The sequence below is a fragment of the Chanodichthys erythropterus genome, chromosome 3 (genome assembly GCF_024489055.1).
Source record: "Chanodichthys erythropterus isolate Z2021 chromosome 3, ASM2448905v1, whole genome shotgun sequence".
NCBI classification, from domain to species: domain Eukaryota; kingdom Metazoa; phylum Chordata; class Actinopteri; order Cypriniformes; family Xenocyprididae; genus Chanodichthys; species Chanodichthys erythropterus.
Genome location: NC_090223.1, coordinates 22,388,106 through 22,401,468, shown reverse-complemented (window position 1 = coordinate 22,401,468; position 13,363 = coordinate 22,388,106). Strand labels below are relative to the sequence as shown.

The 13,363-nt window shown below is 36.0% G+C and overlaps 2 protein-coding genes and 1 gene segment (V, D, J or C); 2 read left to right on the top strand and 1 right to left on the bottom strand.

The window, feature by feature from the left end:
• LOC137017287 (immunoglobulin lambda-1 light chain-like) overlaps positions 1–5,206 on the top strand; it is a 43,801-nt gene extending 38,595 nt beyond the window's left edge. The window contains exons 1-4 of one of the 2 annotated variants that reach the window (XR_010894580.1): positions 1,355–2,420; positions 2,501–2,819; positions 3,460–3,540; positions 4,634–4,752. Coding sequence is in view for 1 of the 2 variants with exons in the window: in XM_067381363.1 (XP_067237464.1) it covers positions 3,511–3,540; positions 4,634–4,959 (356 nt within the window). In the remaining variant the exon portion in view is untranslated. Of the gene's footprint in view, positions 1–1,354; positions 2,421–2,500; positions 2,820–3,459; positions 3,541–4,633 lie in introns of those variants that run through there. The other variant, XM_067381363.1, reaches the window with a different exon arrangement.
• LOC137017289 (immunoglobulin lambda-1 light chain-like) overlaps positions 1–13,363 on the bottom strand; it is a 101,476-nt gene that overhangs the window by 64,069 nt on the left and 24,044 nt on the right. The window lies entirely within an intron of this gene.
• LOC137013938 (immunoglobulin lambda variable 3-21-like) lies at positions 5,385–6,492 on the top strand. The segment is given in 4 exon segments: positions 5,385–5,454; positions 5,686–6,016; positions 6,185–6,192; positions 6,386–6,492. Coding segments are annotated over 4 exon segments (516 nt in total).

Sequence of the window (13,363 nt, the reverse complement as noted above, 5' to 3'; positions counted from 1 at the left end):
AAAGCATTTGTTTGTGCATAGTAAAACATATCTGTAACATTTATCAAGTTCATAATTGTGCGTGCATTTATTAATTATTATCTTAATGAATAATACGACAAGGAAGAAGCATGTAAACTGCGTCGTTTGTTTATTAAAACTAGATTAAAATGTTTCCATACCTCCGATTTTCCTCCAGACTTGCTTAGTTAATTCTCCTGTTTTCATTTTTTTCTTTGCTTCTTCAAGCTCCATGTTGTACTTAAGCCTCGTTTCGGCTCCGACAAGGTTTTGTTCCGTCTTCTGAGCGGTGTCAACTCACACCAGAAGCATTTCAGAAGCAAAGCGGCTGGATTCGCGAGACCACTAGATTTGACTGGCCAACATTGTTTTCGTTAATTTTTTCATGTTTTTAATGGCTAAATGGTTCTATTTTGTCCGGTTTGATTGTGTTTATTGCTATGCCATACTTTATTTTGCTGTAGCCATACAGATGAAGTTAACACACTTAAAATTCCAGTTATGGACAACAAAAACAAAGAAATTTTTCAACTTCGAATCTCTTGCCTTCAGTTTCTGTCATTGTAGTGATGTGAAATATCAGCAGGAGTTTACTTAGGGCGATTATTTTGACTTTATTTTGTATTTGAGCTGCGCGTCTTGGACGCGGCGTCCGTCAAAAATAGGCGAGGCGCCTATCTTTAGCGAAGCGGCGGGGCGAGCCCCTTCTGGGACGCTTCTCAAACGCACCGCGGCGCGGCTGGTGTAAACACGAGCATTGACTAGAGTAGCCGCGAATCAGCTCCGGTAGCCACGTCGCAGCCGTAATGTGCCGCACACGCGTGCTGTGTAAACGAGGCTTTAAGCTACTGAATAGTACAACATGCACAGCAGGTGTGACGCGTCACGCGTCCGAGACTGCGAGTGCGAGTGGACGAGACCCTGCGCATGACATGTGACGTGCTTTATCAAGGGCCCGACCCGACCCGGCCCGAGGACGGTGGCGGGAAATATCGGCCCGACCCGGCCCGCGGGTCGGGTCGGGCCGAGTCCGGGCTCGGGCTTGGGCAGAGAATCTAAGCTCTACTTCACCGACACACTTTATCACTTTTTTTCATATAATTAATTTCATTCATGAGAAGTTTATTATAGAATTAAAAAAAAATAAGCTTAATACCATACCATAAACCACATTCAAATATCAGTGACCCATTTATATATATATATATATATATATATATATATATATATATATATATATATATATATATATATATATATATATATATATATATGAAATGAATGAAAATACATGTTTATCATAAAGTTCTTCAGTGAAGAGTCCCCTACCCCAATTACATACAGAAATATGCAGCAAATATTTACTGCTGTACAGTACTGCGATCATGTTTATGTTGTACAGTAAATCACTCAACTTTATTGATCAAATTCTTCAGTTCTTCTGCCTCAACATCTCCACAGGCCTCTTCCATTGTGGTTGTTATTGTTTAAAAATGACATTGAAAACAAACGTCAGGTATCATCAGTTTTTGAACTTAAATTCTGAAAAATGTTTGGACATTTACAGAACGTGCCACTCTAAGATAGTCTCAAACTAATCTGTACACTATCAATAGTCCAGGTAAATCCTCATCATTGTAGAAGTGGAATGTCATCATAACACTCTGGATCTGTTTCCTGTTTCTCTCAAGAAGAGCTCATGATTTATTACATGGTCAATTATGGTGATTCCCATTTCATTTGAAAGTTTTTACCTTCTACATCTATTCACTCCTCTTCCATCCTCTCCTTTCTGTTCATGTCTTCAATTTCTCCTCTTCTTCTTCTCTTATTCAGTGTCCTCCACTTTTCTCAATCTCTCTCCTCCTCTCATCTGATCTCTTTCTACCTGTTCCTCTCATTACACTCATTCCTCAACTCTTTCCACCAGCTTACAATTGTACACCTTTCTTTTGCCATCCTCGTGTTTATTCTTATTTTTTATTTATTTATTTTTGCATAACAATATTTGTTACTTTTGAAAATAGATTTAATAGATAATGCAATTGTGACACACATGACATGACATGAAATGATTGAAAACTACAATCTGTTTAGGGCAATTATAAAGTGTTCAGATCACCATGTTAATTGTTTTGAGAGCAGTGATCTGACTTTGGAGGAATGTGTCAAATCTATTGAGAAAAACTGTAACACTGAAGTGAGAAGCACACGTGTAGTTTGTCAGATGTGGGCGGGTCTATTGCAGGAGGTGGGCGGGTCTTTCAGCGGCTCCTCCCTCTCAGAGCTCTTGACTGTCTTAAAGTTTCTCTCTCTGATCATCTCAGCATTATTCTACAGCACTGCTCATCTTTACACGTCACACGGATCAAATCACAAGATGATCACAATATCCTGTGCTTTCTTTACTCTTCTGACCTGTAAGTTTTCATCAGATCTGATGTCAGATTTCAAGTGTTTTGACACACAATCTCATATAAAGCTTGTTTTTATTCTGCAGGTGTCAGTGGAGTGACTGTAGTGACTCAGAGTCCATTAATCACAGTCAATAAAGGACAAACGGCTACACTGGACTGTAATCTGGGGACAGTAACTAATGCTCAGACTAGATGGTACAAACAGACTCCAGGAGGAGTTCCTCAGCATGTGTTAAGATTTTATCATGACTGGAGCTCAGTTAAATATGGATCTGGTTTCTCTGCTCCTAAATTCACATCAACACATTCATCTCAATCAGATTATAGACTGATCATCAATAATGTGGATGTTGGTGATTCTGCAGTGTATTACTGTAACACATGGGACAGCTCTGTTACTGAGTTCGTATCACAGTGATTCACAGCATGACAAAAACCTCCTCACTGCTCACATTCACTTCTGCTTCTATATGATAAGAGCACTACTTCACTTCTCACATTCATGATGAATTAGAAACTGATCACAGATGCTGAGAATATTTTCATGTTTCTTTATTGTCCTGTAATTTAACTCATCTCTTATGGTGCTTTTATGATATTTTTGTCCTGTTTGTAGTTGGACAGTTACTGTTCACTTTATGCTTTCATTATTTGTAAAAGAGCAGCTCGGACATTCTGCTAAATTACTCCTTTTGTGCTCTTCAGGAGACAGAAACTCCTGCTGGTTTGTAATGAATGTTCCTCCAGCGTCCGTCATCAGTAGATCTTCATGTGTTTCTGTTCAGAGTGACTTTATGTCCTTCATTGACTGAGACAACAGCAGGATTCACTGCAGTCACTGACACCTGCAGAATAACAACAGCCATAAATCATAGAAAGCACTTTAATACACAGCAGTCAAACACAACTAATATGAAGACTAAAACAGCAACATGAGTGTCTGTGTTTGAATCTGAAGCGTTTCTCCATGAATTAAATGTGTAAAGGACACAGTCAGATGAGGTTGAGTGAGTGTTTCACTTCTGTTTGTGTCTCTTCACAGACTGAGGAGGTTTTTGTACGGCTGAACATATGAAATGTTTCACTGTGGTATTCGGACAAGGAACAAAACTCATTGTGAATGGTAAGTCGTCTTTACACCGTATTCTCAATGGTAAAATCTTGGTAACACTTTATTTTAGGGTCTTTTATCTAGTTGCTTCTTTGCATGCATATTACTAGAATATTGACTATTTATTAGTACCTATTAAGCAGATATTAATCTCTTATTCTGCATGACTTTATTACATTATCAATCCTACCCAATAACTAAACTTAACAACTAACTTACTAACTATTAATAAGCAGTAAATTAGGAGTTTATTGAGGGAAAAGTCGTAGTTAACAGTTAATAAATGTTCCCTATATTGAAGTGTTACCAAAATCGTTTCACTGTATTACATATAATCTACACTTCATTATAGATTTATAAACTAATTATTTTTGGTTTACCTTGTTGTAAATTTACAGTTAAATGTGTGAATTCAGACAGTTTTATCAAGAACTTCCAGTAAACAGTCCTGAAATAAACTGAAAAGACTTTCACTACAGCTTTAACTTTCATCTCTGATTTCTATATGGTTCATAATTATATTCAGCTGTTATTACTATTATTATTATTACTACAGAAAAATCTGTACTCATGTTGTGATTTAAGGAAAAGCATCTGCTTTGTGTTTAATTTGAAGGATTTTTTTTAAAAAAATCCTCATTTGAATAAAATTAACTTGATTAACTTCATAAAATATTTTTACTGTATTTTTCACACTGCAGGACAGTTGAAAATGAACTAGTGAACGAACAAACATTATTAAAAATGATAGAAAAAATAGTGTCAGCAGCTAAAATATACACTGTGCCATATATATTCATGTACATTTTAACATCAAATCTTGATGCTGATATTAAAAATTCAACAAACTACTCAAATACAGCACTTGACTTTTATGTTGCAGGATATTTTTTTATCAAGAACATTCAGATGCATGTATTGAACATAAATAATGATGTTACACAAATCTTTATTAAATAATGCAAGAAAATATTAATAGTTGACATGGTGATGTGTGAAATTGTAGAAATGAAAGCTTTAAATGTAGTCATAGTTCAGTATTTCAGAAGTGTGTCTGAGATGCAGATGTGTTTTCATCATGTTAATGGTGGTTTGTGTCGTGCAGATGCTGATGTTGCTCCTCCTGTGCTGAACATCCTCCGTCCATCCAGAGAAGAGCTGATCAGCTCCAGTAAAGTCACTCTGGTGTGTCTGATCGATCACATGTCTGCGGCTTTTGCTGATGTGCGCTGGCTTGTGAACGGGAACTCAGTCACTGAAGGCGTCTTCACCGGCTCTGCTGAACAGCAGCCTGATAAGAAGTTCAGGATGAGCAGTTATTTAACCATTGAGAGCTCAGAGTGGGACAAAGACAAAGATCTGACATGTGAAGCTTCTGTCGCCTCAAAAACCACCAGAACAAACATCAAGAAATCTGACTGCAGCGACTGAACTCAGACAATCTGATGTGTTGTTTGACTGATTATGATAGAGAGTAATAATATCTTCTGACGTAGTGTGATAGAAATCATGAATATAGAAACTATCAAAAATAGTTCAAGAATGGCTTTAACTGTGTCGTTTTCTGCAGACGATATTCTGGCTTTAATGCAAATGTAAGAAGATTTACAACCTGTTCAATAAACTGCATGTTAAACAAACAGTTTTATTGTTGATTTCTTGTTTTCTTATTCATTACTAAGTCAATTTTCACTTCTACAAGCAATGAAAGACTGAACATTGAAAGTGTATCAAAGACTCAAATAAACTGTCTTCAGTTTGAAAATATATGAAACCTCTGCTGCCATCTTCAGTGGAAAGAGCAAATTAAACTAGTGTTACTGCTAGAGAAGATCATCTGTGAAGATCAGAGATGAATGTCTGAATATGGTGGAGAGATGAATTACACAGATGGAGACGATCACATGACTGATAATGAACTAGAGAGTTAGTGACAGATGTAGAAATGACTATTATTTGATACAGTAAAGTATCGCTCTGCTCTGTTCAGTCGGCTCACATCACACACTCACATCATGCTGTCAGTCTTCATCATCCTCTTCATCACTCTGTCATGTAAGACGTCACTAGACTGCAGTTAAAGATGCACTTCTGATACGATCATGAATATGTCATACGTGAGTATTGAGTCTCATTAATGGTGTGTTTATTCTGCAGGTGTCAGTGGAGTGACTGTAGTGACTCAGAGTCCATTAATCACAGTCAATAAAGGACAAACGGCTACACTGGACTGTAATCTGGGGACAGTAACTAATTCTGCTGCTAGATGGTACAAACAGACTCCAGGAGGAGTTCCTCAGTTTGTGTTATATTTTTATCATAGCAATAGCTCTCCAACATACGGATCTAGTTTCTCTGCTCCTAAATTCACATCAACACATTCATCTCAATCAGATTATAGTCTGATCATCAATAATGTGGATGTTGGTGATTCTGCAGTGTATTACTGTCACACATGGGACAGCTCTGTTAATGAGTACGTATCACAGTGATTCACAGCATGACAAAAACCTCCTCACTGCTCACATTCACTTCTGCTTCTAGACAACAGATGATAAGAGCAATACTTCACTTCTCACATTCATGATGAATTACAAACTAATTATATTATATAACAGAATGAGTAAAAATGCTGAATGTTTTCTGTGATGGGTAGGTTCAGGAGTAGGGTTGGTGTAGGAAATACAGTTTGTATTATAAAAACCATTACACCTATGGAATGTCCCCACAATTCACAAAAATAAACATGTGTGTGTGTGTGTGTGTGTGTGTGTGTGTGTGTGTGTGTGTGTGTGTGTGTGTGTGTGTGTGTGTGTGTGTGTGTGTGTGTGTGTGTGTGTGTGTGTGTGTGTGTGAGTGACCATCAACTCCTCTGACTGGATCAATAATGTGGATTTCTCATGTCAAGTGTCCGTGGGTTCAAAATTCACTAAGAAAAGCATCTCAAATTTACAGTGTTACTGAAATATTGTCTGAGTGAAAATACAGATTTTTTTTTCTTTATTTCTTCTCATATCATCTGAATTGTGTGATATCTGACAGTTAATATGACTATATACTTTGGTTTTGGTTCCGCAATTAAAAATCTTTGGCACTGCATTTGTTTGCATTTTCTTTCACAGACACGCATGACTCTCTCTCAGGATACACCTGCACAACGTGCCTCATAATTTTAGCTTTATGTAAATCATGATGTTCCTCTGAACTCTTTCAGAACTGAAACACACAAACTTAGTCTGTTAAGAAGTCACCAGCTGCACAGATCACAGAGAAATATCACACAAAACTACATTGTAATTAACATGATTTTGTGAAGTCTAATCAATGTCATTATTATTTTGCATCTCATTTAACTTTAAAAAAAATCTTTCTCTATTTGACAATATGTCATGATCATTAGTGAGAGTGCCCTATCAGCCACTAGAGGGCACTCCATCCCGGACTCTGGTTTTCACCCCTTGGACTTCATTACCCATTGTCTTCCCAGACAATTATCCCATGTCATTACACCCAGCTGTTTTGTGTTTCCTCATCAGTGTCTGTCTATTTATACCCTGTTTGTTTCTGTTTTAGTCATGGAGTTTTCAGTTCAGATCACCGGTTTCATTGTGTGTTTTTCTTGTGCTTGTTTTGTATGGACTGCTTTACTGGGTTTTGACCCCTGCCTGTTTTTTGGATTACCCATTAAAAACAACCCCTTGCTCTTGGATCTGTCTCTTGTCTCTGTGTCTGCAACGTGACACAATCAGGGAGCATAAATTTAAATACTGCACTATTTCATAAAAAAATAAGAATTGTCAGTTTTGATTTCATGGTGATTTTAACATTTGAAATCTGATCAAAATAGTCAAGAATGGTTAAACATCATGTTGGTTCATCACACATATCCTCTAACAGCTAATAGTTGACAGTTGAATCTGTTCAAGAATCTGTGCTGAGTTTAAATGATTCAATGAACAATTTTCATTTTAACATTCAGCAATATTGTTTAAATTTATAAATTGGATGCTTTGAAAATAATTTTTGTGCAATTTTAATTTTAGTATTGGTCTATAAATTTGTCATTGAACTAACATTCATTTAACAGGAATAGAGGAAACATGATGTGAATTAAGTAAGAGAATTAAGTCTGTGTTTGATCAGCAGGATGAAATGATTGGCTGAACTCTAGTGATCCTCCCTCTTTCAGAGTTTCTCTTCCTCATATATGAGTTTCTCCATCTCTCTTATTCTCTTCATCTCTCCACTAAACTCAAACTGCTCCTCACAGGAAGATGCTGATCATTTTCTCCTTCACTCTCCTCACTCTTCTGTCATAAGTTACACATTTCACTACAAACATGTTGTTCTCTCACGGTGTCAAAGTTGATTAATTTTATTTATTATAATTTTACAGGTGTCAGATGTGCAAAAGTGGTCACACAGAAACCCTCTGTGCTGACAGAACAAAAAGGAAATTCTGTGAGTATGGATTGTAATGTTGGAAAGGATGAGGGTTATGTCTGCTGGCATAAACAGACTCCAAATTCAGCTCCTCAGTTTGTGTTGAGATTTTATCATTCACACAGCGCCCCTAACTTATATGGAGATGGTTTTACCTTGAGCCGCTTCACATCTACAGCTCAGTCAAAAATTGATTATCATCTGATCATCAAAAATGTGGATGTTGGTGATTCTGCAGTATATTATTGTCACACATGTGACAGCACTGCTAGAGATTTCGTATCACAGTGATTCACAGCATGACAAAAACCTCCTCACTGCTCACATTCACTTCTGCTTCTAGACAACAGATGATAAGAGCAATACTTCACTTCTCACATTCATGATGAATTACAGTAAAAAACAGTGGTGGAGTATACTAACAAACTCTACTTAAGTAAAAGTATTGCTACTTAAGAAATAACACTTTACAATACAGGTGCACTAATATGTATTAATTCATGCTTAACACAGATAATCATGTTTTAATGTATGACTCATGAAGAACTAAACCATTAAATAATGATTACTGCATCAGCAACTAATAAAGTTTCTATAGGCTATGATTAATAGATTAATATATGAATTGTTAATAATTAAATGCGTCATAATGTATTACAGTTCTTTTTCAATTGCTAACATACTTTTGTCCAATCTTTAGTCACATTTTCAAAACTCTAAACACATTTAGCAGAACATCCGTGTGTTGTGGCCATACTATTAATACAATTCATGTAGTTTTCACACTCAAAAAAATGATTCTAGCTGCTTGTTCAGTTTATTTAAATAAAATAAGCTGAACCAACACAAATCTTTAGTTTTTTACTTAATTGGCATTCGCACTCAATTGTATTATGTTAAATGAAATTAAATTTGCAAAATGTTAGGTCAACCTAAACCATTTGTGTTGGGACTACATGAATCATTTATGTTGCATTGATTGAACCTGGGCAGTGGATTTCTAGTTCCCAGCATGCTTTGCATAGGGAAAGATTGGGACAGTAAATGTTGAACTTAAGTGCTGTTTAATGTGTTTTTTAGTAAAGGGAAATACCTTTTAAAGTTTGAAGTTCAGTTATATTTGACATTTAAAAGAGTTTATGTTATGTCGATTTTTTGAGGTTACCATTATGCTGAAGTGTAGACCTTGTGGTTAGGCTCTAGGTGGCTATGTAAAACAAATTTATATTGTTTTCAACGAGCATTAACTGTGCTCAAGCCAGTAATGAGAAGTTCTTTATCTGATCATTACTTGCATGCTATAAATGTTACTTAGCATATGAATAAGTGTTATTTTAGTTTAGTTTTTATAGAAATATAAATAAATTACTTGGAGGGCCAGCACAAATTTTACACAGTCTACATATGGTCATCAGCTTTTCCCCTCTCAATGGTAATGAAACATGTATGTCTGTCTACAACAGCTACTCAAAACCTAAGCACAAGCGCACATCTTCACCATGATGGTAACAAAAAAAAAAAAAAAAAAAGCACTGGTTGGATCAACAAGAATGAATTATGTTCAGGAAACATACACAGAATACGTCAAATGAAACTGGTGTGATCTCATTCAATTAGGATGAATTTCACTCATTAGTACAATTAACCTAGCTTAAGTTCAAATAAATCAGTTCAACTGTGTGGAAATAGGTGTCATAATTGAATTAAGTTAGACCAACAAGTTATTTTTTTGAGTGCACACAAAATGCAGTCAATTAACACATTTCTTAAATGCTTAAATTTTCTTTTTATATAAACTTCCCTCTACCAAAATCATGGATCTTTCTCATCTTATTTGCAAATGCTTAAACACAGCAAGTCAGAAATGTAGACCTAATGTTCCAATCTTTAAATATAGGATAAAACCAATACTTTTGCAACAACAGCAGCTCAAAAGAATTTTTATTGGAAAAAATATATAAAACAAATACTGAAACAATTGATAAGCATTTTGAATTAGCAGATCACTGAAATATTGAGAAATAGCAGATTCCAGTCTCAGTTGGAGGCATAGTCAGGTATTGAACTTCTTTCCATTACATGGACATACACAGTAAAATAGGACTCTTTGAATCAGATTTGTTCAGTGTGGATGAAGAACAACAGAGGAGCAAAGAGAAAATAATGTCTGGGTAAGGGAGAGGAACAGATGAAGGAGGAGAGAAGTTGGATAAGGACAAGGGAGAAGAACAGGCTTGGGAGAGTAGGAAGAATGCTGGACTGTGCATCTCTGTTTTTTTCACTTACATGTGGAACCTGAGCTTATTTCTGCCATGAATAGAAAATAAAAAAGGTAATTATGTCTTTTTATCTCACAATTCTGACTTTTTAAACTCAATTCCTATAGTTTATATCTCACAATTATGTAAACTCACAATTGCAAAATAAAATAAAAAAAATAAATAAATAAAAAAAATAGAATTGTGAGATAAAAAGTCACAATTACCTTTTATACTTTTTTACTACAACGATTCCACTACCACTGTTCCATATATGCACAGTATGTGGTCTGTGTAGGGCACTAGCTACCAAGTGGACACCATCCCACCCTCTATGGGCACCATCAACACCACACACCCACCCCCAGAAAGAGATTTCAACCAAGAGGGACACTATAGTTCTGCATAAGGGACTCATTTGACCAGTAGTTGCCCTGAGCAATTCTGTTACTTTCTTCTTCTTTTTTCTACTGCACATTCTATAAAATAATGACTCACTTCTGTTGCCAAGAATGAACACATTCAACACTCAACCAAAAATGTAGAATGGCTTACATGCATTATACTTTTACTGCAGTAAAAGGAAACTGAATTATAAAAACAATGGATTTCATATTTTCTGCAGTTAGAACCAAAACATGACAGTAATGCAGTTTTCATAATGTCATCAACTATTTTGACAGTCATTGCGCTTTGATTGACTATATGTTCATGTTGAATAAAAAAAAGTAGTAGTGTTTGACAGAACGAGTCGATTTTAAAAACACCATAAGAGACGAGTTAAATTACAGGACAGTAAAGAAATAGTATAATAATATTATATTCTCAGCATCTGTGATCAGTTTATACTGTAAATCATCATGAATGTGAGAAGTGAAGTATTGCTCTTATCATCTGTTGTCTAGAAGCAGAAGTGAATGTGAGCAGTGAGGAGGTTTTTGTCATGCTGTGAATCACTGTGATACCCACTCACTAACAGAGCCATCCCATGTGTTACAGTAATACACTGCAGAATCACCAACATCCACATTATTGATGATCAGACTATAATCTGATTTAGATGAATGTGTTGATGTGAATTTAGGAGCAGAGAAACCAGATCCATATTCAACTGAGCTCCAGCCATGATAAAATCTTAACACATGCTGAGGAACTCCTCCTGGAGTCTGTTTGTACCATCTAGCCTGAGAATTAGTTACTGTCCCCAGATTACAGTCCAGTGTAGCCGTTTGTCCTTTATTGACTGTGATTAATGGACTCTGAGTCACTACAGTCACTCCACTGACACCTGCAGAATAAAAACAAGCTTTATATGAGATTGTGTGTCAAAACACTTGAAATCTGACATCAGATCTGATGAAAACTTACAGGTCAGAAGAGTGAAGAAAGCACAGGATATTGTGATCATCTTGTGATTTGGTCCGTGTGACGTGTAAAGATGAGCAGTGCTGTAGAATAATGCTGAGATGATCAGAGAGAGAAACTTTAAGACAGTCAAGAGCTCTGAGAGGGAGGAGCCACTGAAAGACCCGCCCACCTCCTACAATAGACCCGCCCACATCTGACAAACCACACGTGTGCTTTTAACTTACAGTTTTTTCTCAGTCTCATTTCCAATTAAAATTTGAACAGATTTAGCAAGTGTGAACGTCCAAAATGTTTTTACAAATCTGTTTCTAGCTTCATTCAGGCTGCGTTCACACTGTCAGTCCAAATCTGATTATTTGTGTATCTGATTGCAATCTGATCTAAATTGATTGAATTCCAGATTGTGTATCACAAATGTTCAGATCCGATTTGTGTTTCCATGCCGCTCTTTTGTTTTCCGGGATATCTGCGTTGGTTTCTATGGCATTGACGATGAGTTGTTAGGCATTCGCCAAAAACCCCAACTGCAGCATGGAGGGGTTTACAATACAGATGTTGTCTACTGGATTATGATGAGGCAGTGACTGAAACACAGCAGGCTAATATGAGCGGCTTTATTCTGTACTGTCGTCTCTGCTGGTTTCAAAACATTATATTGTAATTTTCTGTGTCAACATATGACATTTTTGACCGATCAGACTTGCTAAATCTAATATGCACAAAAATCGGATTTGGACTGACTGTCTGAATGTAGCCTCAAATATTGAAATTCTATTCAAAGCACATTTCTGGAAATCTGTTTCAGTCTACAAATTTAATGTCATCATTGCTTTACAAACCAATGCAGATATTAATACAGCCTTAGAGTGGCACATTCTGTAAATGTCCAAATATTTTTCAGAATTGAAGTTCAAGAAGACTGAGGATGGCAAAATTTGTTTTCAATGTCATTTTTAGACAATAACAACCACAATGGAAGAGGCCTGTGGAGATGTTGAGGCAGAAGAACCGGATTCAACATTTTTTTTTTCATAACGCATGATACGAATATATTCTGTAAATAAATTCTCAGGCCAGATATAAATCAGAAGCGTGAACAATAAAGTTGAGTGATCACAGTACTGCAGTAAACATTTGCTGCATATTTGTGTAACATTTTGTGGTTGGGGAAATAAAACTCCTCATTGAAGAATTTACGATATATAAACATGTTTTTTCTTTAGTATATTTGTGTGTCTATTGCTGAACATGTTATAAAATCAACAGAGAACACAACTGTAGTTTTGATGATAACATTTACTTTTAATTGATAAATAAACTACAGCTCGTACAAAATGCAGCAGCTAGAGTTCGTACTAGAACTAGGAAGTATGACCATATTAGCCCAGTTCTGTCATCACTGCATTGGCTTCCTTTTAAACATCCTGTTAAATGTATAGATTTTAAAATTTTGCCTGGTTTCTCCCAAGGTTTTTTTTTCCATTTTAAAACCCTCTACCGCATGCATTATGATAAATATATAAAACAAATTTGACTCTTTTTCTTTTCTTAGAATGGCTTAACTTAAAGTGCTTTAAAAAAAAAAAATTGGAAAAAAATCGGAAAAAAATATTATTTTAACACCTGTTTGCCACCTGATGTCACCTGTTGGAGTTTGGGTTCCTTGCCGCTGTCGCCTTTTGCTTGCTTAGTTGGGGACACTTGGCATTTGACTTGACATTTGATATTCAACAGTATTCAGCTGAGAGCAGTGAACTGAGTTTAGA